This window comes from Emydura macquarii, unplaced genomic scaffold (assembly GCF_026122565.2).
Source record: "Emydura macquarii macquarii isolate MOO-44397 ecotype Brisbane River unplaced genomic scaffold, CSIRO-AGI_Emac_v2 contig_71, whole genome shotgun sequence".
NCBI classification, from domain to species: Eukaryota; Metazoa; Chordata; order Testudines; family Chelidae; genus Emydura; species Emydura macquarii.
In genome coordinates this window covers 1,011,994-1,035,580 of record NW_027130208.1, presented here as the reverse complement: position 1 = coordinate 1,035,580, position 23,587 = coordinate 1,011,994, and the positions used below count along the sequence as shown (strand labels likewise).

General features: G+C 62.3%; 2 protein-coding genes across 2 annotated transcripts; both read right to left on the bottom strand.

Annotated features, from left to right (window-relative positions):
- Nucleotides 1–6,083: 6,083 nt before the first annotated feature.
- Nucleotides 6,084–13,053, bottom strand: LOC137147934 (epidermal differentiation-specific protein-like). Its single transcript, XM_067540359.1, has 2 exons — nucleotides 13,038–13,053; nucleotides 6,084–7,220 (listed from the first exon to the last, which is right to left on the bottom strand). The coding sequence occupies exon 2, from the start codon at nucleotides 7,206–7,208 to the stop codon at nucleotides 6,084–6,086; it is 1,125 nt and encodes a 374-aa protein (XP_067396460.1). The 5' UTR covers nucleotides 7,209–7,220; nucleotides 13,038–13,053.
- Nucleotides 13,054–20,010: 6,957 nt separating this feature from the next.
- Nucleotides 20,011–22,537, bottom strand: LOC137147703 (G-protein coupled receptor 22-like). Its single transcript, XM_067540023.1, has one exon. It carries the CDS (start codon nucleotides 22,535–22,537, stop codon nucleotides 21,266–21,268), a length of 1,272 nt encoding a protein of 423 aa, XP_067396124.1. The 3' UTR covers nucleotides 20,011–21,265.
- Between the last annotated feature and the right edge of the window lie 1,050 nt (nucleotides 22,538–23,587).

Here is a 23,587-nt window from a genome sequence, read left to right as displayed (position 1 = left end):
CACTAATTGACATGGGGAATGACAAAGCACTGGCCTGCCTGGGTCCCAAGAGCAAAAAGCAGCTGAGCCAGCACCCTGCAGCGTCATGTCAATAACCTGAAAGCAGCCCCAGACTCCCTGCAGACTAGATGCATCAAGAGAAGCCTAAATGAGCAGGCACAGGGTGCACTGCTTTGCAATGATCAGCACCAAGATTCCCCCACCATCCTGTTGCTCATTCGCCAAGTTTGCTCAGGACTCACTGAAGTCACAGTCTTCTCGGCCCCCAAGTAAACTAAATAACTTTGTACATCTACCCCCTTTCCAGAGTAATGTACTGAGCAGGGCCCCTCGGAGCTGCACCTGGGACCCCGCCGTTAACCTATTGCCAGGATGGAAACGGACCATGTGTGTGGTCTCCCAATAGGGAAAAGCCCAGCTGCTCTGTTCCCAGCTGAGACCAGGGCGGCAGGTGACGGACACGCCCGAAGGTTATTGCTTAGCATCTTGCCATGCCTTACAGCCCGAAGTGCCACACTGGACACAGGAGACTGCAACCGAAGAGAAGACGAACCTTGTGGGAGCGGCTCAATGAGGGGAGGGGAGGGGCCGGGGGATTGCACTGCGCGGGACGCTGCTGTGTTGAGCAGGGTGATGCTCAGACATGGGGAGGGCCCTGCCTGGGAAGTAGTCGTGTGAGAAATGGCATTCGCGGAGGGGTGTGAAGGAGAGAACATGGGGGGAGGAAGGAGGAAGCTGGAGGGGGTAATGTCGGGCCCTCGGGGGGCGCGGCAGGAGGATGCAGTGGAGGAAGCCTGGGGAGGGGCTGTGTGATGAGAGCGGAGGGCGAGGACAGCAGAGCAGAGGGCTGAAGCAGGGAGGGTTGCAGAGCTGGGCACGAGGCGCAGGGGCACTAGCGGGTGGCGATTAACACCTGGCTTGGCTGCAAGGAGCTGTCCAGCCCCCTTTGCTGCCCCAATACACCTTGCGAGCAGCAGTCACTGAACCCCGCTCTGGGCTGACGCGCTGCTCCTCAGGCAGGCTTGCTGTCTAGCTCCTGCCTGACAGCACCACCTCAGACACAGCAGACAGTGCTGTGGGCTCTTTACGTGCCAGGGAGCCCCTCCTCCTCCCCAGTGAGAGGGGGTTTGTCAAGGAGGGCCGGGGGGGCTTACGCACCCTCCCCCCGCTGGCCCCAATAAAGTGTTACAGTCACACTGAGGCCTTGCGTGCACTGGCAAGTTGGAGCACGTTACCTGTCCTGTTTTATCTAAGTACAGCAGACGCGGGAATCCTGCCAACCAGTGGGTGGGGCCCCTGGATGGGCGAGGTGCTGGAGAAGCACTGTGGAGAAGCACTGCAGAGGATGTCAGAGAGATTCCCACATCTGAGCCATTCTTGTTAGGTGCCAAATCTGAGGAACTGTCCCAGACTGAGGGGTCATTAGAGGAGGTTTTGGAACAAACCAATAAATTAAACAGTAATAAGTCACTGGGACCAGATGGGATCCACCCAAGAGTTCTGAAAGAATTCAAACGTGAAAATGCAGAACTACTAACCGTGGTGTGTAACCGATCATTAAATCAGCTTCTGTACCAGATGGCTGGAGGATAGCTAATGTGACCCCAATTTTTAAAAAGGCTGCAGAGGCGATCCTGGCAAGTACAGGCCAGTAAGCCTAACTTCAGTACCAGGCAATTTGGTTGAAACTATGGTACAGAACAGAATTATCAGACACCTGAATAAGATTTGTTGGGGAAGAATCAACGTGGTTTTTGTAAAGGGAAATCATGCTTCACCAATCTACTAGAATTCTTTTGGGGGGGAGGAGAGGGTCAACAAAAATGTGGACAAGCGTGATCCAGTGGATGTACTTGGACTTTCAGAAAGCCTTTGACAAGGTCACTCACCAAAGGCTCTTAAAAAAAGTAAGCAGTCATGGGATAAGAGGGAAGGTCCTCTCCTGGCTCAGTAACTGGTTACAGGAAACAAAGAGTAGGAATAAATGGTCAGTTTTCAGAATGGAGAGAGGTAAATAGTGGTGTCCCCCAGGGGTCTGTACTGGCACCAGTGCTGTTCAACATGCTCATAAATGATCTGGAAAAAGGGGCAAGCAGTGAGGTGGTAAAGTTTGCAGACGATACAAAATTACTCAAGATAGTTAAGACCAAAGCAGATTGCGAAGAGTTATGAAGGGATTTCACATAACTGGGTGACTGGGCAACAAAATGGCTGATGAAATTCAATGTTGAGAAATGCAGAGTAATGCACACTGGAAATCGTAATCCCAACTATTCATATAAAATGCTGGGGGCTAAATTAGCTGTTACAACTCCAGAAAGAGACCTGGAGTCATGGTGGATAGTTCTCTGCAAACATCCACTCCATGTGCAGCGGCTGTCAAAAGAGCTACCAGAATGTCAGGAACCATTAGGAAAGGGAGAGATAATAAGACAGGAACTATCACAATGCCACTATCTTTCTCCATGGCACACCCACACCTTGAACGCTGCGAGCGGTTCTTGTCCCCCCATCTCAAAACAGATCTATTGGAATTGGAAAAGGCACAGAAAAGAGCAGCAGAAATGGTTAGTGGTATGGACCAGCTTCCGTCCGAGGAGAGATGAATAGAACTGGACGTGTTCAGCTTGGAAAAGAGACGACTGTGGGGATATGGCAGAGGTCTAAACAGTCCGGACTGGGGCAGAGACAGTGAACAGGGACGTGTTATTTACCCCTTCCCATAACACAAGAAGCAGGGTCACCCGATGACATTAACAGGCAGCAGGTTCAAAACGAACACAAGGCCGTACTTCAGTCATCCTGGGGCACTCGTGGCCAGGGGATGCGGCCAAGGCCAAAAGCACCGCTGGGTTCAGAAACCAGTGAGACGTTCCTGGAGGACAGGTCCAGCCATGGCTATTAGCCAGGACGGGCAGGGACAGAGCCCCACGCGCTGGGTGTCAGTAACCCCCTGACTGCCCAATGCTGGGTCTGGATGTCAGGGGACGGGTCACTCCGTAAGTGCCCTCTTCTGTTTGCCCTGACGCTGGGCTAGCTGGAGCATTGGTCTGACCGTGTGGCTGCTCTGATGTGCAGTTTGACTGGTGCAAGGCCCCTGCGCGGGGCAGTCCTGCTTTTCCCAGGTGGGATGGGTCTGAGGTCCCTTCCTCCTGGGCTAGCTGCATCACGCCAGGGCTCGGCCTGGCATAACTGGAGTCGTACAAATACCAGTGTCCGACCTGACAGAGTCCACCAGCAAACCGCAGGTAAGGTGAGGAATAGAAACCAGCCACAGAGCATGGACCAGGTCCTGCCTCGGTGAAACGGCGACAGTCGAGAAGGAAAGGAGCCTAGAAAGGAACGAGCTAGATCCACCATCCCCCTGGCCAAGCCAACGGCCTCTCCAGATTGCCCTCTGCTCCCAGGAGCTTTCTGATTTGTACAGGCACTGCCTCCGAGCGCCCGCTGTGCTAGGCGCTGTGCATACATAGAACGGTCCCTGCCCAAGGAATGATTTACACTGGGCAGTGAAGACAGACTGATGTCCCGCTGCCCAGCTACAACCGGACTAACGAGCAGCTGTGCCAGCCTTGCTCGTGGGTGCCTTACGAGGCCTCGCCAAAGCAGCTGCCACCCGGGCCACTCGCAAACAACCTGCCAGCGGGCAAGCCACGCCCTGAGTGCCCGTGTGTAACTGCAGCTTGCCAGCCATCCCGGGGCTACCCTCCGGCTGTCACCAGCCTTCTTATACTGCAGGGGGACTCCACGCCCCCTCTGAGTATTCCCCAGAAATGCACGTCCCGCTCCCGGCCAGCACAAGTTACGTTATGTCTGGTATTCCTTGAGTAGGCCAATAGGCACCCAGTGTGTCACCCCCAAACGGCGTTTCCGCGACATTGCCATCGAAGCACCCTGGATTAGCTGAAACAATAAACCACGTTTATTCATTACAACGTGTGAGATTTTAAACGAGTACAAGCAGGGAGGGGTAAAAGTCAGGCATGGTTACAAGAAAATGAAGTGAAAACGCTACCGGTGCCTACCTTCAGCTACACCAGAGGCAAGCAGATTTTCTCACCACGTGAGCTCAGCATCTTACTGACCAAACCCTCTCGGCAAGACCCCTTCTCCCAGCACGCAATGACGGCTTCCTCTGTCGTGTCAGGTGCAGAGACTCAATGGGCAGGGAAAAGGGTGTCTTGAGTGTTGGTTCCTCATTTTTAGCGTCTCAGTCCCCCTTTGGAAAACCATTTCCTGCTGGGTAGCAGGAGACAAAAAGTCTGACGAAAGATGTTCCCTGCTGCTTTTTTCTCACCCGTTTGCGCTTCCTTTGTCTTCCCTTCCTGCGTGATGCCGCTGTTTCTTGGTTAAATGCAAAGGAAGCAGCGCACCCACTCCTTGGCTCGTGACAGCCCTGTTTGCCAGCCTCAGGCTGGCAAGTCCTAATAACCCCATTGCGTGCAATGCTGTTAGTTCACAGACAAACGTTGCCACACACGTGTTAGCAGGACAATAATGACCAGCAAATGATGAGTTTTCAAATGACACCTCACAAGACATGCTGTGTACAAAGAGGATTACACGGCGCGTAGGGTGTGTCCACCGGTGCATGTGTCACACCCGCCTTCAGCATGGGCCTCGCACATGACTGCCATACAGAACGAGCCCGTCTGTGGCCCTGGGCTAACGCTGGGGGGTCCCTTGGCGTTTCCGTGGGATAACTGATGTGAACGGCACTGCAGCGGGGGGTTAGACCTGCAGTGGTGACAAATCTGGTTTGCAGAGTGTCGCCAGGACCAGGGGATTGGGGCAGCCCCACACATGGCCCCACGCAGCCTGACCCCCTGCCCAGAGCTTGGGCAAGCAGCGCTGGAGGGAATGCAGCGGTGGGGGAGAAGGCAAGCAAAAGCACCTCCGAGGATTTCCAGGGGGTCCCATTGAGCAGATGCCCGCTGAGGCTCCCTGGGCTGTTTGCAGACGTCAGCGCCCAGCCTCGCCCAGGCCAGGCTGCGAATCCCAGACCCGTGACAGAACTGCTCCAGCCCCTACCGAGCACGGGGGAGATCCCCAGAACGCCAGGCACTGTCCAGCTACTGCGGCAGGCAGGCTGGCAACCAGCCGGCTCCGCCGAGCGTGGCGCTGTCCCAGCCCAGACAGTCAGGGGCCAGTCACGAGCCGCCGCGGCCCACTGCAGTAGCCCAGAATTCTCAGCTGCTGCGACCGCTGTGCGACGCTGCTGATGGGGAATGTGATGAGGGGCCAGGGCCAGGCCTCAGGCTGCCCTTTGAAACTGCGGGTCTGAAAACGGCCTCCCAGGCACTTCCCGGGCAGGTGGCTGCAAGCCCGTCCTCCAGAGAGCCGCCAGCACCCGGCCTGGTGACACCCTTCCCGCTCCGGGAATTACTGCCGGCCAGGAGACCAAAATCACCCACCACGTTGACCTCCCGGCTGCCCCTCAAAACTGAGGCACAGTGCGGGAGCTTGGCCTTCGCTAGGAACATGGGGGGCTTGTCTGCACAGTCAGCCCCACGCGGCAATTAGCACCAGCAGGATCCTAGTGCAGACACGGCGCCCACGGGGTCACGCACCAGGCTCCAGCCACAGAGCCGCACCCCCTTCACACCAGAGTCAGGGACGTGGCCGCACCCGGGGGGATCAGTCACACCGGGGAGCCCACGGGCCGTGGGGCTGGGAGAGCGCAGCACCACAAGGAGCCGTCCCGCTCCAAGCCATCGCTTCCCCCCAGGGCGGCACTGAGTTAACTACTGCAGGAGCAAGCCCGCCCTGCTGCCGACTCCTAACCCCCATCGCCCTGCCCCAGGCCCTGCAGCGCTCACCTTAACCCCTGGGCCCTTGCCCTGCCCTGCCACCACCCACGCCCCCTAACCCCATCACCCCCACCCCCACCTCCTCACCCCTGGGCCCCTGCCCTGTCCTGCCCCCACCTCTGCCCCCTAACCCCTGGAGCCCCTGCACCACCCCCAGCCATGCCCCCTAACCCCATCACCCCTACCCCCCACCCCCTAACCCCTGGGCCCCACTCCCCGAGGTTGAAGCCAGGCCAGCCCGGTGCCTGGGGCCGGTGTGGAGGCGAGTGCCCCTCAGGGCTCCGGGGTGCAGGGAGCAGCGGGGCTGTGCTCGCCGCCTGGCAGCGGGGCCGGCTTCATGGTGTACTTGGTGCTGATGGTGCGGCCCGACACGCACCGGTACTCCCCGGGCTCCGTGGTGGTCCGCTCGTTCTGGGTGACGGTGAGCTGCACCGGCACCGAGACGGTGGACTCCTTCCTCACCACGTGGATGGTCAGCTCGGTGCGGGGCGGGATCTTGGCCGGCAGCTGCACCTCCACCCGGTCCCGCCTGGTGCTCGACTCGCTTCGCCCCTTCTCCACGGTGAAGACGTTGGAGGCCTCCACGGCCAGCGTGAAGGAGAGCCCGACCCGCAGGCTGGTGGCGTTGCTGAAGCGGAAGCTCTGGAGGGTGGTGGTGACGTACTCCCGGCTGCTGCTGGTGGTGAACGTCTGCTCGAGGTCCGTCGTGTTCACGCCCACGATCTCGTCGATCAGCACGTCCCGCTCGTCCTCCACCCGCCGCTGGTCCCACAGGATGCGGGCGCTGACGGCGGGGCGGCCGGCCTGCAGGGGCCGCAGGTGGGACAGGCAGTTCTGGAAGCCCAGCTCTGCCTTGTAGTCGGGCAGGCGCTCGCCAGGCCAGGCGACGTGGTACCAGCCGGCGCGGGCGGGGTGCCGGTACAGCAGCCAGACGCCGCGCTGCACCACATGGGAGGAGACCCGGTCGTTGAAGTACCCATAGGTCAGGTTGGTCTCCTCCGTCACCACCTTGCTCTGGCCCGCGTAGTCGGGGTGCTCGTACAGGGTGATCTGCGGCTCGGCCAGGTCGTGGTGCACCAGCCGCAAGGCGGAGAGCGCCCTGCTCTTCTCCACCGTCCTGTACTCACCTTCCTCGAAGGCGTAGGCGTCGCCCTCGTACTTGGGGGCGGTGTAGGCGATCCAGGGCTGGCCGGTCACCCGCAGGGAGCAGATGCAGTCCCCGAAGTCCAGCTCGTGCAGGTCGGGCACGTCGGAGGTGAACTCCCGGCACAGCCCCTCGAACTCGGCGTGCTCGTAGACGACAATCTTGTTCACCCCGGGCTGGGCCGAGCACAGCAGCTGCGCCTGGCCTGCCTCGCCGCCGCCCACGCTGGAGAGCTGGATGCTGGGCAGGGCCATCGCGCGCCGGCTCTGCTGGGGGGAAGGTGTGAAACGTCAGCCCCCGCCTCGGTGGGAGGAGAGCAGCTCAGCGGGACCCACCCTGGGGCCCCGGACCCCCAGCAGAGCTGCGCTCTGCTTCGCCAGCCTGCCCCAGAGCACCCCTCCCCGGCTCGCCGCTCCACCAGCCCAGGGAGCCGGGGCCAACTCCCTTGGGCCGCAAGTCTCAGCCCAGGTCCTCATCTCCACCCACAGGGCTTGGAGGGGTGCTGCGCGAGGCCAAGGCCTGGGAGATCGGGGTGCAGGAGGGAGAAGGGGATCCTCCCCAGGGTTAGCCATGCTCTGAGCAGCCCTGCACCCTCCCCCCCCACCCCCATTTCATCCCTGCCCCCCCCCGGGCAGCCCTCCCACGCCTGCCGTGAGCTGGGAGGAGTCCCGGCAGGACCCACACCCTGGAGGAGCGGCTCTCGCTCACCCCAGGCTCCGGGCTGGGGCGGGTTCTGGAGCAGGCGCCTCACTCCCCCTCCACTGTAGGCACCCTGAGTGCCCCCCAGCCCCAGCAGAAGGGGGGCAGACAGCAGCACCCCTTTTCCCCTACGTGGAGCAGGCTTTGCAGCAGGACAGGAGGAAGGAGGAAGCAATGAACGAAGTCTCCTCTTCCCGCCGCTGCTGGCACTGCTTGCTCAGCGCTGGCCCCCCGGCGCCCAGCACCCACAGGGGCCGTTTCCCTTTGGGGCGCCACCATCTGCCCAGCTCCGGGGAGGCTGGGGACGGGCAGGAGATTGTCCTTCTGCAAGGCGGGTAACAGGTGCCGGCAGCACCGTGCATCGGTGATTGTCCCCCTGGGGCGCCAGGCGCCGGCCCCTTCCCAGCCCCTTCGGATGCGAGCGGATGCAGCATCTCAGACACACGCCCGCCACGCCAGCGTACAGCCTGGTGCACTCGGCCCGGGGCCACCAGCCTGGGGCTCTGCTCCCTCACGCAGCGCCTCGCCTGCACCCCGCAGCCCTTCTCCTGACACTCGCTTGCTGCCTGGAGCCACGGTGCAGCCCGGGCTGGCCCTGTTGCCCCGGCACAGATCCCACGGCCCCGGGTGGGCTGCGCCAGGACCCAGATGGGCAGCGGCTCCCAGCAGAGGGGTGTTTTCTCCAGCCCTGGAACAGCCCTAACTCTGGAACCGCTTGGCGAGGGGGGGCAGGCCAGCCCCAGCCTTTGCTTAGAGACTTGCTGGCCTGTGGCCTCTTGCTGGACAATGCCCAGCCCCAGCCCAGACCTACGAACAGCGCCTGGCTCCGGCCTGGGGACCCCCCCGTGCTAGGTGCTGGGCAAACCCACAGCAGCGAGACAGCGGCTTTGCCTGACCCACAGCCCGTGCCCCCAGCCGGCTTACCGCTTACCGTGGGAGGTCGCAGCCCTTCTCTGCCCTGGCCCCGCAGCAGCACTCGGCCAACCGCCCTCCCCGCCCCATTTAAAGGAGCAGGAAGGGCTCTGAGCCTGTCAGGACGTGAATCACGGACGGCTGACACCACCCCACCCATGCGGCGTGGGAGCTGTCAGCCGCGCCCTGGGGAGCGGGATGCCCCGCGTGGGAACCACTGGGGCAACCGAGCTTGCTTGGCCAGCCGGGCCAGCACCTGGGGCTTCCGGCCGAGCCCAGCCTGCAGCTGGGCCCTTGTGCAACGCTGCATGTGTGGCAAGTGCGGGGACGCCAGGCTGCGCCGGGGACGCGGCTGAGTCACTAGTTCAGTCCTTGGCTGCAGTGGTGCGGAGCCGGGGGCAGGAGCTAGCAGCTGGCGGAGGAACAAAGGGGCAGGAGGGACTCTGCCAGGCGCCTCAGCAAGACACGCGGCAGAGACAGACCGAGCCCCCCAGGGGTGGCCAGCTGCGTGCAGCAAGCAGAGACCCCGCCAGCCCTGGGGGAAGGTGCAGACAGCTCTGAGCAGCCGGGGGTGGGGGGGCAGCCCCCATGTAAGCATCCAGCCCCCCCCAGCCCAGCGCCCCAACCCGAGCGCTCACTCCCGAGGCTGTAGCCATGAGGCACTGTGGGGGGGACTTCAGAAAAGGGAAGAAGGCGGATGCGGGGAACTACAGCCCGGTCAGCGTCACCGCAGTCCCGGGAACAATCCTGGGGCGGGTCCGCCAGGAATCCAGCCTGAGGCCCTTGGAGGAGAGGAAGGTGATCAGGAACAGGCAGCATGGCTTCACCACGGGCAAGTCATGCCTGCCCAACCTGATTGCCTGCTACGAAGAGGTGACTGGCTCTGTGGATGTAGGGAAAGCAGTGGGCGTGATATACCTTGACTAGCAAAGCTTTTGATACCGTCTCCCACAGTATTCTTATCAGCAAGTTACAGAAGTATGGGTTGGATGAATGGACTATAAAATGGATAGAGAACTGGCTAGAGCATAGGGCTCAACGAGTAGTGATCAATGGCTCCATGTCTAGCTGGCAACCGGTCACAAGCGCAGTGCCCCAGGGGTCGGTCCTGGGGCCGGTTTTGTTCAACATCTTCATTAATGATCTGGAGGATGGGGTAGATTGCACCCTCAGCAAGTCTGCAGATGACACTAAGCTGGGGGAGTGGTAGATACCCTGCAAGGTAGGGATAGGATACAGAGTGACCTAGATAAATTGGAGGGTTGGGCCAAAAGAAATCTGATGAGGTTCAACAGGACAAGTGCAGAGTCCTGCACTCAGGACAGAAGAATCCCATGCACAGCTATAGACTGGGGACCAACGAGCTAGGCAGCAGTTCTGCAGAAAAGGACCTGGGGGTTACAGTGGATAAGAAGCTGGATATGAGTCAGCAGTGTGCCCTGGGTTGCCAAGAAGGCTAATAGCATATTGGGCTGCATTAGTAGGATCATTGCCAGCAGATCGCAGGGAAGTGATCATTCCCCTCTATTCGGCATTGGTGAGGCCGCATTTGGAGTATTGTGTCCAGTTTTGGGCCCCCCACTACAACAAGGATGTGGAGAAGTTGGAGGAGTCCAGCGGAGGGCAACAAAAATGATGAGGGGTCTGGAGCACAAGACTTATGAGGAGAGGCTGAGGGAACTCGGCTTGTTTAGTCTGCAGAAGAGAAGAATGAGGGGGGATTTGATAGCAGCCTTTAACTACCTGAAGGGGGTTCCAGGGAGGATGGAGCTAGGCTGTTCTCAGTGGTGGCAGATGACAGAACAAGGAGCAACGGTCTCAAGTTGCAGAGGGGGAGGTCTAGGTTGGACATTAGGAAAAACTTTTTCCCTAGGCAGGTGGTGAAGCACTGGAATGGGTTACCTAGGGAGGTGGTGGAATCTCCGTCCTTAGAGGTTTTAAGGCCCAGCTTGACAAAGCCCTGGCTGGGATGATTTAGTTGGGGTTGGCCCTGCTCTGAGCAGGGGCTGGACTAGATGTGACCTGCTGAGGTCCCGTCCAGCCCCAATCTTCTCTGTTTCACACCCCATGACCTGCTGACTCTCTTGCCCTTTGACCTATTGGCAGCTCCAGACCCTCCCGATTGACTCAGCGGGAGCCCAGCGATGCAGCATTCTGACCCACACACGTGCCCCCTAACGTGCAACGTGTAACACTTCACGCCCCACGGTTACGCTGCTGGTTTATGCCGCTCAGCCCATGCCAAGGAAGGGGCCGTTTCCCTCGCAGGGCCTCGGGCGCACACTAGCCCGCTGGGCTGGGAAGACGAAGGGGAGCGTTTGGAGGCCTTTCCCCTGGCCCGTTACAAGAGGCCGGGACCCCTTCCCTCGGGGCTGGCTCGTACACGGAGCCCCTCAGCTGGGCCAGCCTCGCCCGTGGAGGGAAGCGGGGCAGCAGCTCTGGGTTTGCTCAGCCCCGGAGATGATTTCAGCAGCCGTCGCCCAGCTCAGGGGCTCCCAAAGACAGAGTTTTGCAGGCAGCTGCCTTTGCTGTGCCCGGCCTGTGCGGGAGACACGGCTGGGCCTGGGACACAAGCAGCACCGGGCAGGCAGGTCGCCTCCTCGCCACACGGCTGGGAGCAGCTCCGCTCGCGTCGCAACTGTCTAATGGCTGAAAACAGGACACCGCTGCCCCACGCCTCCCCCCGGATCCATCCCAGCCCCGCCTCTTTCTCGCCCTGGTCGCTCCCTCCCCATCACTCACCCCCCATCCCAGGACCCCCCTGCTTCCCGCAGAGCCAGCCTGCCCCATCGGGCACAGTGGGGTGCGGGTGGGATCGGTCCCCAGGGAAATTGGGGCACAGTGGGGCAGGGTGCAACAGACAGGATCCCCCACCCCCTCGGGCAGCCGGCACTGGTACCTCCCTCTCTGCCAGAGTGGCTGGAGCCGGGCTCTCTCCCGTTCCCAGCGGTGGAGGCCGGTTATGTGGGTACCAGACCTTTAGCGTCCAGTCAGCACAGCCAGGTTCGAAGACTGGCCCCTGGCAAGCCTCGCTTTAGCGCCCAGTCAGCGCTGCCTGCAGAGACACGGGCTGGTGGCCAGGATATACCTGATGAGTCACCAAGACTTACTCATGTGACCCTGGGCTCCATCTTATTTCTGTAAATTTCCACAAGCAGCATGGCAAAGACCAAGGGACATAAAAGGCAGCTGCACCACATCCATATTGTCTCCAGTCTACCTACCTCTGGCTCAACTCATCTACGTCTGAAGCTGTGAAACAAAGGACTGAGACCCATCCAGGTACTGGATGTACACCGGAGGGACTAGACAAGCCTGCAAACTCCACAATTCTTCTAGAAACCTGATATACATGGACTTTCAAATCATTTGTGTGTATCTGATTGCTTTAACCCTTTAACATTTCTCTTATAGTTTGTTTCTTTCTTTTTACAATAAACCTTTAGTTTTAGTTACTAAAGGATTGGCTGGCAGCGTGGTAGTTTGGGTAAGATCCAAACTTACATTGATCTGGTTCTGTGGCTGACCCTTTGGGGTTAGGAGAACCTTTGTGGTAAAGAGCATAGAGTTTAAATAACTGGTCTCTTTACTGGACCTAGTGGCTGATTGGGAGCCAGAGATGAAATGCAGTAAAGGGGGCTGTGTGTATCTGTATACTGGCTTCTTGATAACCGGTTTGGGGGAATCAGAAGCGCAGTTTGTGGCTGGTGGGGAAGGCTGACTTCAGTGTCACCCACCAGTGCTGGGAGAATCTGCTCTCCTTGTACAGCCTGCCCTGACCTCGGCATGTTCAGGTGGCTGCCCTGGGCACGGACAGGTCACACTCCAGGTCTCCTGTGCACCACCGGGTTCTGTTGGGTTCCAGCAGTTACACGTATCCCAGGCCAGCCAGCTACGCTGCTTGCCCCCAGGGAAGGGCCCCTCCCGCAGGGATGCCATTTCAGATTGCAGGAGGGGCTTTAACCGTGATTCCAGGAGCTACTTCGGCACCTGAAAACGCTAGTTTTTGGCAGATAATAACTTAGGAATTAGCTGAAGGCGCCCTGTACCTAGCTCTGGCATAAAGAAAGAAAACAGTACTAAAGCCACTCACCGCTAATCCCAACATGCTCTGACAGCTTGTGTCAAGTCACGCACGGACACTGGGAGGGTTAAACTCACAATGTATGTTCTGACTCCTGAATACAGCCATTGACACAACGGTAGGAAACGTGAGCTGACTTTCTGGCATTAGGCTACTCACTGTTCGCAGTTCACCACGCCCGGAATAGCTCATTTCACGTTTGGAAACATCCCACTAGGGCCAGGCCTGTGAGTTTACACTGCACCTGCCTGGGCCAATCGGGGGTGTTAGCACACTACGAATAATAGACTAGAAACTGACTTCAAACAGGAGTGAAACTCTGACACTTTCAAGTCACTTTCACAGTTTTGCCACCGCCAAATAATCAAAACTCCTGAGTCAGGCTCACCAAAAATCATGAGAAGATGTAAAAATAATAGATTTGGTGTTTTTTATTTGCCTTCTGCTTTTTGAGCCATTAGGGCACACTGGGGTCACATTTTGAAGCTTTCTCCATAGCCTAGAAAGTTACTTTTCCTTGAAGACCGCAGGCTGAAATCCCCACATTTCCACGTGACTCCAGGAGCTGGGGCTTTAAGGAAAACAACAATGATCATAAGATGCATGAGAGCTGGCAGCAGAGTTTCACTTCTCAGTAAAGGCCGGTTACTTTCCAGACGGCTCCTAAACACAACACTGCAATGCCTGAGTTGCCGGTCTCACAGGAGAATATTTAAAACCAAACACCAAGAAAATGCCACAGGTTAAAGTTGAGAAAAAAATGGGGTCTTCTGACTCCCCTGCAGGCAGGGAAAGAAAATAAACAGGCACAGGAGCTGTGGGCAGCTCCTCCTCTTGAAAAAAAGTTGGAGGGTCAAATCTTCCAGTCCTTAATCGGGTAAAACTTCTATTGCCGGCGTGAGCGCCTCCACTCCCAGATATTAACACGTGCTCACTAACGATACACCTCACACTTAAATATCTGAGCCGTCTTAGCCAGGGAACGCACGTGATACACGCTGGCTCAGGGACCCCGTGTCCTGACACCTTCTGAGCAGCGCAGAGCACGCAGAGGCTGCCCAGTGAATAACACAAATCGTCCGCGCGAGGGACTCTGCGGATGCAGTTTCTGTTCCTTGTCCTGGAACTGGCCTGAATGCAGCTGAGACACTCAGACCTCGCAGCACAGACACGTCTGCCGCTCACACGCCACTTCCTTGTTCCTGCCTTTTCTCAAATTCACACAACTCAAACAACACAAAATGGTTCTCCCTTGAAATGTCAACTTGCTCGGCAGCCATTGCCCGACAGCCCCGCCTGGGGCAGAGCCGGGGTTCAGTGATCTTCCCTCATCGACGCATTCTCCAGCCTTGCTGCTTTTCATGCTGTCAGCCAGGAAGCCCCTGGGACCAGCTGCTGGAGCTGCCAAGAACTGGCCGCTTTGGTTTTGCTTCCGCCTAGCACAGTCCTGTTTTTGCACCATGCAGCAGACAGGCTGGCCCAGTGGCTGGGGAACTAGTCCTGAGAGAGCTGGGCTTATCCCCCAGTGGCTTCCTGTCTGACCTCAGCCCAGCGCCTCGGGCCGGAGTCACAAAGGTTTTCGGGCACCCAGAGATGCAGCTCGGCGTCAAAGCACCCAGCCTTCGAAGCACTTCTGAAAACCCCACTAGCTGCCTAAACACCTACCAAAGTCTGGCCTTGGTCTGTCTGCGCCCCACCTGTACAGCGGGGGGGGAGGGGGGGTTACCCAGGGGCTGGCAGGAGAAAGGGGTTAGACGCTGTGAGGCGCTCACATCCCACGGAGATGGGGCCCGTGGGAACTTACACCACTGCTGTCCCTTCCCTTGGTTTAGCGACCCCTTCACTCCTCCCTCCTCTCTGAATGTAACCTGGGCTGCATTTCTTCTGAGTTCCCCCCCCCCACCACCACCCCCGGATTCCTGGTTTACAGGCTCCTCTAATCCTTAAACTAATCACCCGCCCCCTGCCTGTGTGTGAACAAAACACTGAGTCCCTGCCCCAGGGGTGGGACAGGAGCAGCCCCCTCCCCTGCAGGTAAATGCTCCGCCTGGGGCTAGGACGTGTGCCAGGAATTTGGGGGGGACCCCCATAGCCCCCCTAAATGGTGCCCCTGCCCACCCAAGCAGCCAGCCGTCCGTCCGTCCATCTGCCCACTGCCTCTGCCTCCTCCAGGCTCCCTTCTCTTCCAGCCCTGCTTCAGTTCATACCAGCCCACCTGCCGGGGCTGCATCCCCCCCATGGGCCTTTCGGGTACAGCCCCCGGCCTCCAGTGCGGTTCCAGCTGGCACCCCGGGTCTTAGCGCCCGACGCAGCCGTCCTGTACCAGGGGCCAGGGAAGGCTGGTGGGGCTGGAGCCGTGTTGTGTGTCAGAGCAGTGGGGCAGGGCGGGGGCAAGGCGGGGGCCAGCGCAGGACCCGGGTTAGTGCCCAGAACCGTGTAGCCACAGTGCTGGGACCCCAGGCCAGTGACGAGAGCTTGGCTGGAGACAGCTGGGTTTGTTTGCACAACCCTCTTGGGCCCTGGCTCTGCTGGCTGAGCAGAACCACAAAGGGGGGAGTCTGCCCCCCACCAATCCCTCCACCCCCAGCCGGGGGCTCCCCTTCCCTGCACAGCTCCCTCACCAGGGCAGGGCCCTCCAGCCCTCCTCGCCCAGGCGGCCTGCAGTGGCAGGGAAGGGACCCAGGCAGCTGCTCCGAGGAAAAGGGGAAGCCAGGGGAGGGTGGAAGGAAAGGCCCAAGTCAGAGCTGCCCCCACCGCTCTCTGCGGGTTATGTGGAGTCAGAGCCGCACCAGCTGCTCAGCAGGACTGATGGACAGAAATGACGCACTGGGAACACAGCATGGCCAGGTCAGTGAGCAGCTGACAGGCGCTTTTGCTCCCTTCGGCGTTCCGGACCAAGCAGGCCAGACGACAGGTCACACGTCACCGCAGCCGAACCTGTCACTGCAGACCAAACGCGCTTTCCTCCCCTCCCTGGCAGCTGACCTGACCCCCAGGGACCGGCGAGGCCGCGAGCGCTGTGCAGGCAGCCGGGGAGATCCAGGCCTGGCCTCTGCGTTACAGATCAACGCCAAAGCGAGCAGGCGCGAAGGGAGGCGCCAAATCAGCTCAAAAGACTTCTGAAGCTTTTCACAACGGCCAGCGCCCAGGTACCTGCCCGGTCTAGCACCCGGGCACCGCGCTCCTGGCGAAAGGGACGGAGAAAAAGGCAGCCAGCAGCAGCGGCCAGGACAAGGAACCCAGCACCCGAGCGGATGTGACCAGACCGAGGGGCGAGCGCAGCAGAAACCGCCACCAGCTGCCTCCAGGACAATCAGCCGAGCCACCCTGCCGCTCCCGGGTGCAGAACAAGGCGACGGCTCCAAATGCCCCGCGCCAGCCCAGCAGTGAAAGGACAGCCCGGTGAGCAAGGGTCCCGGACCGGGCTGATCCAGACGGTGTCCGCACTGCGGCTGGCAGGAAAGGGGGTGTGACGGGCGCTTTACTCACCGCAGGATGGCGTCTCCTCCTGGCCGTCCGGGGACATGCCCCTCCGGCGGTTACACTCCGCTGGTCTTGCAGCCTGTGGCGCCTCTCGCTCCAAGAACCGCAGCACCCGCGGTGTGACTCGGCCCTCCGACCAGCTCAGGGTGTGGTGCCCCCGTCCGGGACACGTGTGAGCGTGTCCCAAGTCCCTGCTCACCCGCAGCCCATGCCCTGCCCAGGCACCTCTCAGGGGCTGCAAGGGGGCCCGGGCCCACCCACCACGCCCCGTTCTGGCTCAGGGACCCTCTAATCTGCAGCCAGGGTGTGCGCCCCTCTTGCACCCCGCTGCCTTTCCCGGAGCCGCTTCCGCCCCTCCCCTCCCCTGCTCTAGGTCTGCCAGCCTCTCCTCCCTTCCCGCAGGCCGTGACTGTGGCTACTTGTCTCTATGGCCCCCAAACACACTCTCCTCCCCCCGAGAGTGGCTGCTCCTACCTCCCCGCAGCCCTCGGCTTCCACTCCCCATCTCTGGCTAAGCCCCACCTGGAGCAGGGCTTTCCTGCCACTTCGGTGCTGGCAGGGCCAGGCAGAGCCGTAGGACGGTCCCAGGAGAGGCCAGGGATGAAGACGAGGCGTCAGCGGGGCCGGCCGTTCCCCACAGCTGGGACAGCTGTTCCCACGCTGCGGAAAGGGACGAGCCACCATGGGAGCCGCTGTGGCTGCACCAGGAGCTTTTCCGCTCTCCAAAACCCCAGGGACACGCGCGGGCAATGGGCCGAGGGGCCTGGCGCAGGCAGCACACGTGGGACTAACCCAGCGTGTAGGGACAAGACGCAGCCAGCCCAGGCACAGCCGGCAAGGCATGTCAGAGCCGACCCGAGGGGGCGCTGCGAATAGGCCAGCACAGAAGAAAGCCCAAGGCCGGGTGGGTCGGCTGCTCAGTGGAGACGCTGCGCTGGGAACGGGCGATGAGAGGAAGGCAGAGCTGCTCAGGGCCTGCTTGGCGTCAGTCTTCAGCCCGTAGGACCAGCAAACCTCCCCGAGACCCTAACGGGGACGGGAGGCAGCGGAGGGTAAGTAACGAAGACGCCCGAGCCCTTCCGACCAGTCGGGATGAATTCAGGGCAGTGGCTCCGGACGCTGGACACCTCAGGCAATTGGCAGGAGAAATCCCGGAGCCACTGGCAGTAATATTTGCAAGCTCATGGCTGCCGGGAATGAGAGGTCCCGGGAGACCGGCGGGCTAGTGTAGCGCCCGTCTTGCGAAAGGGAACAAGTAAGGGGCTGGGCACTATAGACCAGGCAGCCTGGCCTCCGTCTATAACCATCCGCTTTGCGCAGGCCTGGGGTGGCAGCAGCCAGCACAGCTGCACTGAGAGCAGATCCTGCCAACCCAGCGTGAGGTACGGGGGATGCGGAGCACATAATATACGAGGACCTCAGCGAGGCGGCTGACCCAGCCCACAGCCGCTCTGAGAGGTCAGCTGGAGCAATGCGTGAAGTGGACACATACCTGATTACACAGCCGCAAACGACGGGGCACTAGGCCTGGCCTGGGGTCAGCATGGAGGGAGGTCTCCAGGGGTCTGTTCTGGGTCAGGAGTGGTTTAACCTCTGAATTAATGACCCGGATGTCGGTAGAGAGAGCAGACTGAGCGAGTCTGCAGATGACACAAAGTGGGGGGGCAGGGAGGGGAGAGTGGCCCCCCCAAATACTTTGGAGGATAGAGCTAAATTTCAAAGGGATCTTGGTAAGTTGGAGAAAAGGGGCTTGGACAAGAAAGCGACATCCAGGAAAGGCAAATGTACGGTGCTTCGTGCAGGGAAGAAAAACCAAACCCAGGAATACGGACGGGGGAACTGGCCTGGCAGCAGCACAGCTGAGAAGATCTGGGCGTTGTGGTGGATTCACAACCTCACCACGAGTCAAACACGTGCTGCTGTCGCCAAAAAAGCAAAGGCAAGTTTGTGTTGCATTAACAGCGGCACGGCAGCAAGTCACGGGCGGTGCTGGAGCCGCGCTGCTCTGCGCCGGTTACCTGCTGCTGCGGGGCTGTGTCCAGCTCTGGTCACCACCGTGTAGAAAGGATGTAGCGAAACCACAACGGGTGCAGAGCCGAGCGACAGGGATGATCAGGGGCTGGAGTGTGGCCACATGAGGGGGCCTGAAGGAGCCGGGATGTTTAGCTGGGAGAAGGGGAGATCCAGGGAGGGACGCGCTAGTTCTCATCAGATACCTGCACGGCTGCCGTTAAAAAGATGGAGACGAGTTGTTCTCTCTGGCCCCAGAGGGCAGGCCAGGCGGCCACGGGTTCAAACTGCCGCACAGCGATTTAGACTAAACCTCAGGAAACGCTGGCTAGCGAGGAGCCCAGTGGGACGAGGGAACACGGCCTTCGCTGGAGGCTGTCAGCAGGAGGCTGGGCAGGTTTAGACACAGCAAATCCTGCCCCGCGGCAGGGCTGGGCCTAGGGGAGCCTGCGGGCCCGTCTGACCCGAAGGTCTGTGGTTCTGCACCCCTCAGACAGACGCACGGGCTCGCTAGCCTGCACGATGCGCTTCAGCCCTCGGTGGCGCTGTGCGAAACCCACCGCGTGTGAAAGGCTCCTAGGCTGACCCAGCTGTGCCCTGCCCAAGGGAACTTGACACCCCCCCCACACACAACTAAAGAGCACAAAGACAAAGCCAAGGCCCAGGGCGTCAGGCCGGGAGCTGTTGCAGGACACGGCCCCAGGACTCTCCTGCTTGTAGCCCAGCTGTCAGCGTCCCCAGCCGGGCCCTGGCGCCCTGGGAACTGCGCTGGGCGGGGAGCCACTTGCTGGGTACGCGGCTCACAGCCTGGGCCACAGGGGCACCAGCCCCAGGTGTCGGCCTGGCCCCAAGGCAGCTGGCTCCGGGGCAGCCCGGCAGCTACAGCAATGCTGCTTCCGCCGGCCCAGCTGGGCTCAGGCCAGGCTCCCCCAGCGCAGGGCAGGGTCTGCGCACGCAGCGAGCTCTCCGGGCTGGGCCGGGGCGGGGCAGGGTCACGGCTATTCACTGAGCTGGCCTGGGAGCCCCCTGGGAACCGCCCCTGTGGCCGGCGGGCCTGGGGCGCGGGAAGGGGCAGAGCTCAGCCCAGGGGCAGCCTGGCATGGGCACATTGCCCCCGTCACCGCCCGCAAAGCTCTGGGCTGGGGGCTGCGAGTCGGGATTGAGGGGCACCAGCGGAGCTGGGGGGGTGAGCCCCACCACTGTACAAGCAGGGGGGGGGGGTCTCCCCCTCCCCACCTGGCTCTCTCTGCCGGGAGGGGGAAGCGTTAACCCCGGGGTCCGGAGCAGCAAAGGGGAGACCCCCCCATGAAACAGCTGCTGAGGCGCCACTCAGCCCCAAAGCCCCCCCCCCACGGTCTGGGGGCCTCAGCCTTGTGCCGGCTGTTGTAGGGAGTCGGGGGGTCACCCAGCCAGGCTGCGCTAGGCCGAGTGGGGAAATGGGGGGGCCTGAGCAGCCCCCCAAGCAACGGCGCCACACTTGACGAGTTTCACCTTTACTGAGATTGGCAGAAGAGGCTTTGGGGTGATGGGGGGAGAGGGGGCCTGGGGGTGTCCTTGGCGAGCCGGGCACGGGGCTGGGAGAACAGCAGAGGAGAGGGAGTCAGAGACCCAGGAACAAACAGGGACCCCCCCCCCGACACCCCCCTATGGGTATGAAGACCCCCGAGCCTGCCCATGAACACACAGACCCCCCCACCCCCATGGACACAAAGAACCGCCCCCAGCACGCAGGCCCCCCCGTCTCCCCATGGATACGCAGAGCCGCCCCGGCCACCTCCAACCAGACCATCCCCCCCAGACACAGCAGCCCCGACTCACCCACGCAGACACCCCCCGCCCGAACACACAGAGCCGCCCCCACAACCCTACACACTCAGCCACCCCCAGCACAAGGAGCCGCCCCCACCACGAAGGTGGGAATACCGTTATGAGCCCAATACGCGCCTCAGTTTCCCCAGGCGTTGCCCTGCCGCACTGAAAGCCAGGCGCACGGGGCAGGGGGGCCTGGGGGACCCGATGGACAGCGGGAACCCCGAGGACCGAGCACTTCCCCCGACCACGGGAGGCTCCAGCATGGGGGGGCCCACGAGGACGCCCCGTCTGCAGGTGGAGAACGAAGGCGGCGGGGCTGGGGAGCGTGGCGAGCCCCGGCACGAGACACGGCACCAGACGCAGAGGACTGGAACCCAGGGCCGGCTGGCGCGGCAGAGGGGGTGCTCTGAGCGGGGGCCAGCCCCGTGGCCTGGCTGGCAGAGCGCCCAGGGAGAGGCGGGGCTGTGCCCGGAGGGTTGGCGTCAGAGGGGGGCAGCCGCATGGCCCCCCCTCGCCCAGCGTGTGACCCGGGCCAGGCCAAGCGGTGCTGGCTCAGCACGCAGAGAATGGGTGAGGCCCCCCCTGCCACTGGCGGGGGGCACAGGACAGCGCCTCATCGCGCCAGGCCAGTGCATGCCTGGAGCCGCCCTCACGCCCGCCACCACGGCAGCACGTGGCGGTGGGTGCGCAGCCGCCTCGCCCCTCCCCAGAGGTGGCTGCATGTCTGCCGCAGGTGAAATAACGCCCAGGACCGTGGGCCAGGACCGGGCTGACGGGGCTACACAAACAGGAGAGGAACGTGTGTGTCCCTGCCCCGGCTCAGGCACACGCAGCTGAGCTCAGCGCCAGCCCGGCCCGACTCCTCGCCAGCAGCCTGCCCCCTGCGGAGGAACTCAGCCCGCGTGGCAGGCCCAGGGCCCTGCCGTGGGGGGCTGGACAGGCCGTTCCCGACGCCAGGGGCTGCCCTGGGCCAGTGCAGGCGTCGCGTCGCTGTCCGTGAGCTCGGCCCAGCTCCTGCAGCCGCCTGGGGCCCGGGATGGACGTGGCCTGATGCCGGGAGGCGGGCGGGACCCCCCATGCTGCCGCGTCGCAGCACCTCCAGCCTTGGGCCGGCAGCATCCCCCTGCCACCCCAGAACGGAGGTGGCCCGGCCCTGGGAGCGGGCGCCGGGCAAGCGCCCCTGGTGCGCTGCGGGCCAGGGCTCCCCCCAGTCTGTGTCCCGCAGGCCACGCACGGAAAGGCGGAGCCGCGGCAGGAACCAAGTGGCACCGTGCCCCAGTCCGGTCCGTGCTGCCCGCGTGCCAGCCCCGCTCACGCCTTCAGCGTCTCGGAGAGGCAGCGCTCGGCCCCCTCGCTGCCCGGGGGCCCGGCCCGGCGGCCCTTGGGGGGCTGCGCCCAGGAGTTGTGTATGACGCTGCCCCCGGGCGAAGGCTCCACCTGCAGCACCGACACCACCCGCTTCTTCACCCGGCCCCGCAGCGCGGCGCGGAGCTTCTGGCGGGCGAGGGCGTAGAGCAGCGGGTGGAAGACGGTGGTGCCGTAGGCCATGGCCAGGAAGGCCAGGCGCAGCTTGACCAGCAGGCGGCTGGGCCCCCGGCACAGCACCAGCAGGTTGGCGACGGAGATGGGGGCCCAGCACACCAGGAAGGTGCAGACGATGCTGAGCGACATCCGGAAGACCCGCTTCTGGCGCTGCCGGCGGGCGCGGTGGCGCTTGAGGGCCCGGCGCAGCGCCACGATGACGGAGACGGAGGCCTGCACCCGCATGGGCCGGGGGCACGGCGGCGCCGCCTGAGACAACCCTGTGGCCTCTCCCGGGCCGGCGCCCGGCACCGAGCGTTTCTTGCATTTCCTCCTCTGGCTCCTGCTGCGCCAGACGCGGCTGCCGACGTCGCGGTGCAGGGCCCGCAGGATCCGGGCGTAGGCCACCAGCATGGCGGCCGCGGTGGCGAAGAAGGCCGGGACCTGCAGCAGCAGGTGGGAGTAGAGGCCCAGCTCGGCGTGGTACGCGGCGACGCTGACACACAGCACCGTGCGGTTCTGCCGGGCGGCCGGGCCGGGGCCGGGGCCGCGGAGGAACTCCATCTCCACGAAGGGCAGGAAGAAGCCGAGCAGGGCCAGGAGCCAGACGCCGGCCAGCAGCAGCGCCGTGCGGCCGGGTGTCAGCACGCGGCGCGCCGGCCGCACCGACATGTCGTAGCGGTCCAGGCTGATGGCCAGCAGGTTGCCGGCGGTGGCCACGCTGCTGAAGGTGACGCAGGCCTCGTGGAAGCAGCAGAGCAGGGCAACGTCGCGGCCCAGCGGCAGCAGCACCACGCCGACGGTCAGCGGGGCGCACGCCACGCAGGTGAGGGCGTCCAGCACGTGCAGGTTCATGGTCACCACGTTGCTGAGCGAGTCCACCAGGCCGGGCCGCAGGCCGTACAGCGCCAGCACCGCCAGGTTGCTGCTCGCGCCCAGCACGATCTCCAGCAGCAGGACGCTGGCGAGGGGGACCTGGAAGCCCAGCGGGTAGGGCAGGTACCAGCCGGTGCCAGCCCTGTCCGTGGCGTCCAGCACGGCGTCGTAGATGTCGCTCTCCATGCCGGACAGCAGCTGCCCTGGGCCAGGGCCAGGCTCCCTGCAGAGGAAATGGAGACAGGCCGTCAGCTCCCCCAGGCCTCCAGGGACCCCAACACCCCCCCAGCCACGCGCACAGGCTGGGCCCACCGCTGCCCTCCCACCGCCCCTCTCTGCATGTCCGCCCGTGGGGACCAGGCCCCGCAGAGCAGCTGGCATCTCCCTGCCCCACAGGAACCACGGCTGGGACAGCAACTGCCAGCCAGCTCAGGGAAAAGCTCCCTGGGGTGGGCCGAGCTGCCCCGCCCTGAGCCCGGCTCTGCCTTCCCCTCTGGGCCCCGCGGGCTCCCACTGCTGGGTCACCCTCGGGCTGGGCTTCAGGGGAGGAACCGCTGCAAACCCGGTAACCCCGAGACCAGGGAGGGCTGGAATAGCAGGGGCCGCGGGTCAGGACTGAGGCCACCAGCAGAGCTGGGGGGAGGGCTACAGGGGGCTGCGGGTCGGGATTGAGGAGCACGAGCAGAGCTGGGAGTTTGCACCGCTGCAGCCGGGGTGATGCCCGTGCTGGAGAGGGCAGGGTCCAGCTCGTGGAACTGATTCCACGGCCTCGCCTGGCGTGGACACCTGGCCAGGTAGAACGAGGTTCCCCGGCTCTGCCTTGCGGATCAAAGGGAACCTCAGAGTCTCCCTGCAGGGAAGACTCCAGCGAGCCAGGCAACGCGCAGCCGCAAGGCGAAGGTGCAGCCGAGTGTGCGGGGCCGGGTGGAGCGTTCCAAGGTGACAAACAAGGATCCCCTGCGGCTGGTTCATATCAGCGCTAGGGGCACTGTCAGGGGATGTCTCGCAGCTAGCAGGGTCATCGGGGCACTCGGACGTGTGCCCATCTTCGCCAAGACCCTTCCTGTCCCATGAGCAAAGTCGACAGCAGGGCAGTGACTCGTTGGCTGGGTAGGACATGTGGGGTAGGTTTCGTGGAACATTGGTCCCCCTTCCAGGGGGAGAGGGGCTGTACGGTCTGGATGGTCTCCACCGCAGCCGAAGGGGACCAACCTCCTTGGGGAGGGGCTGGCTAGA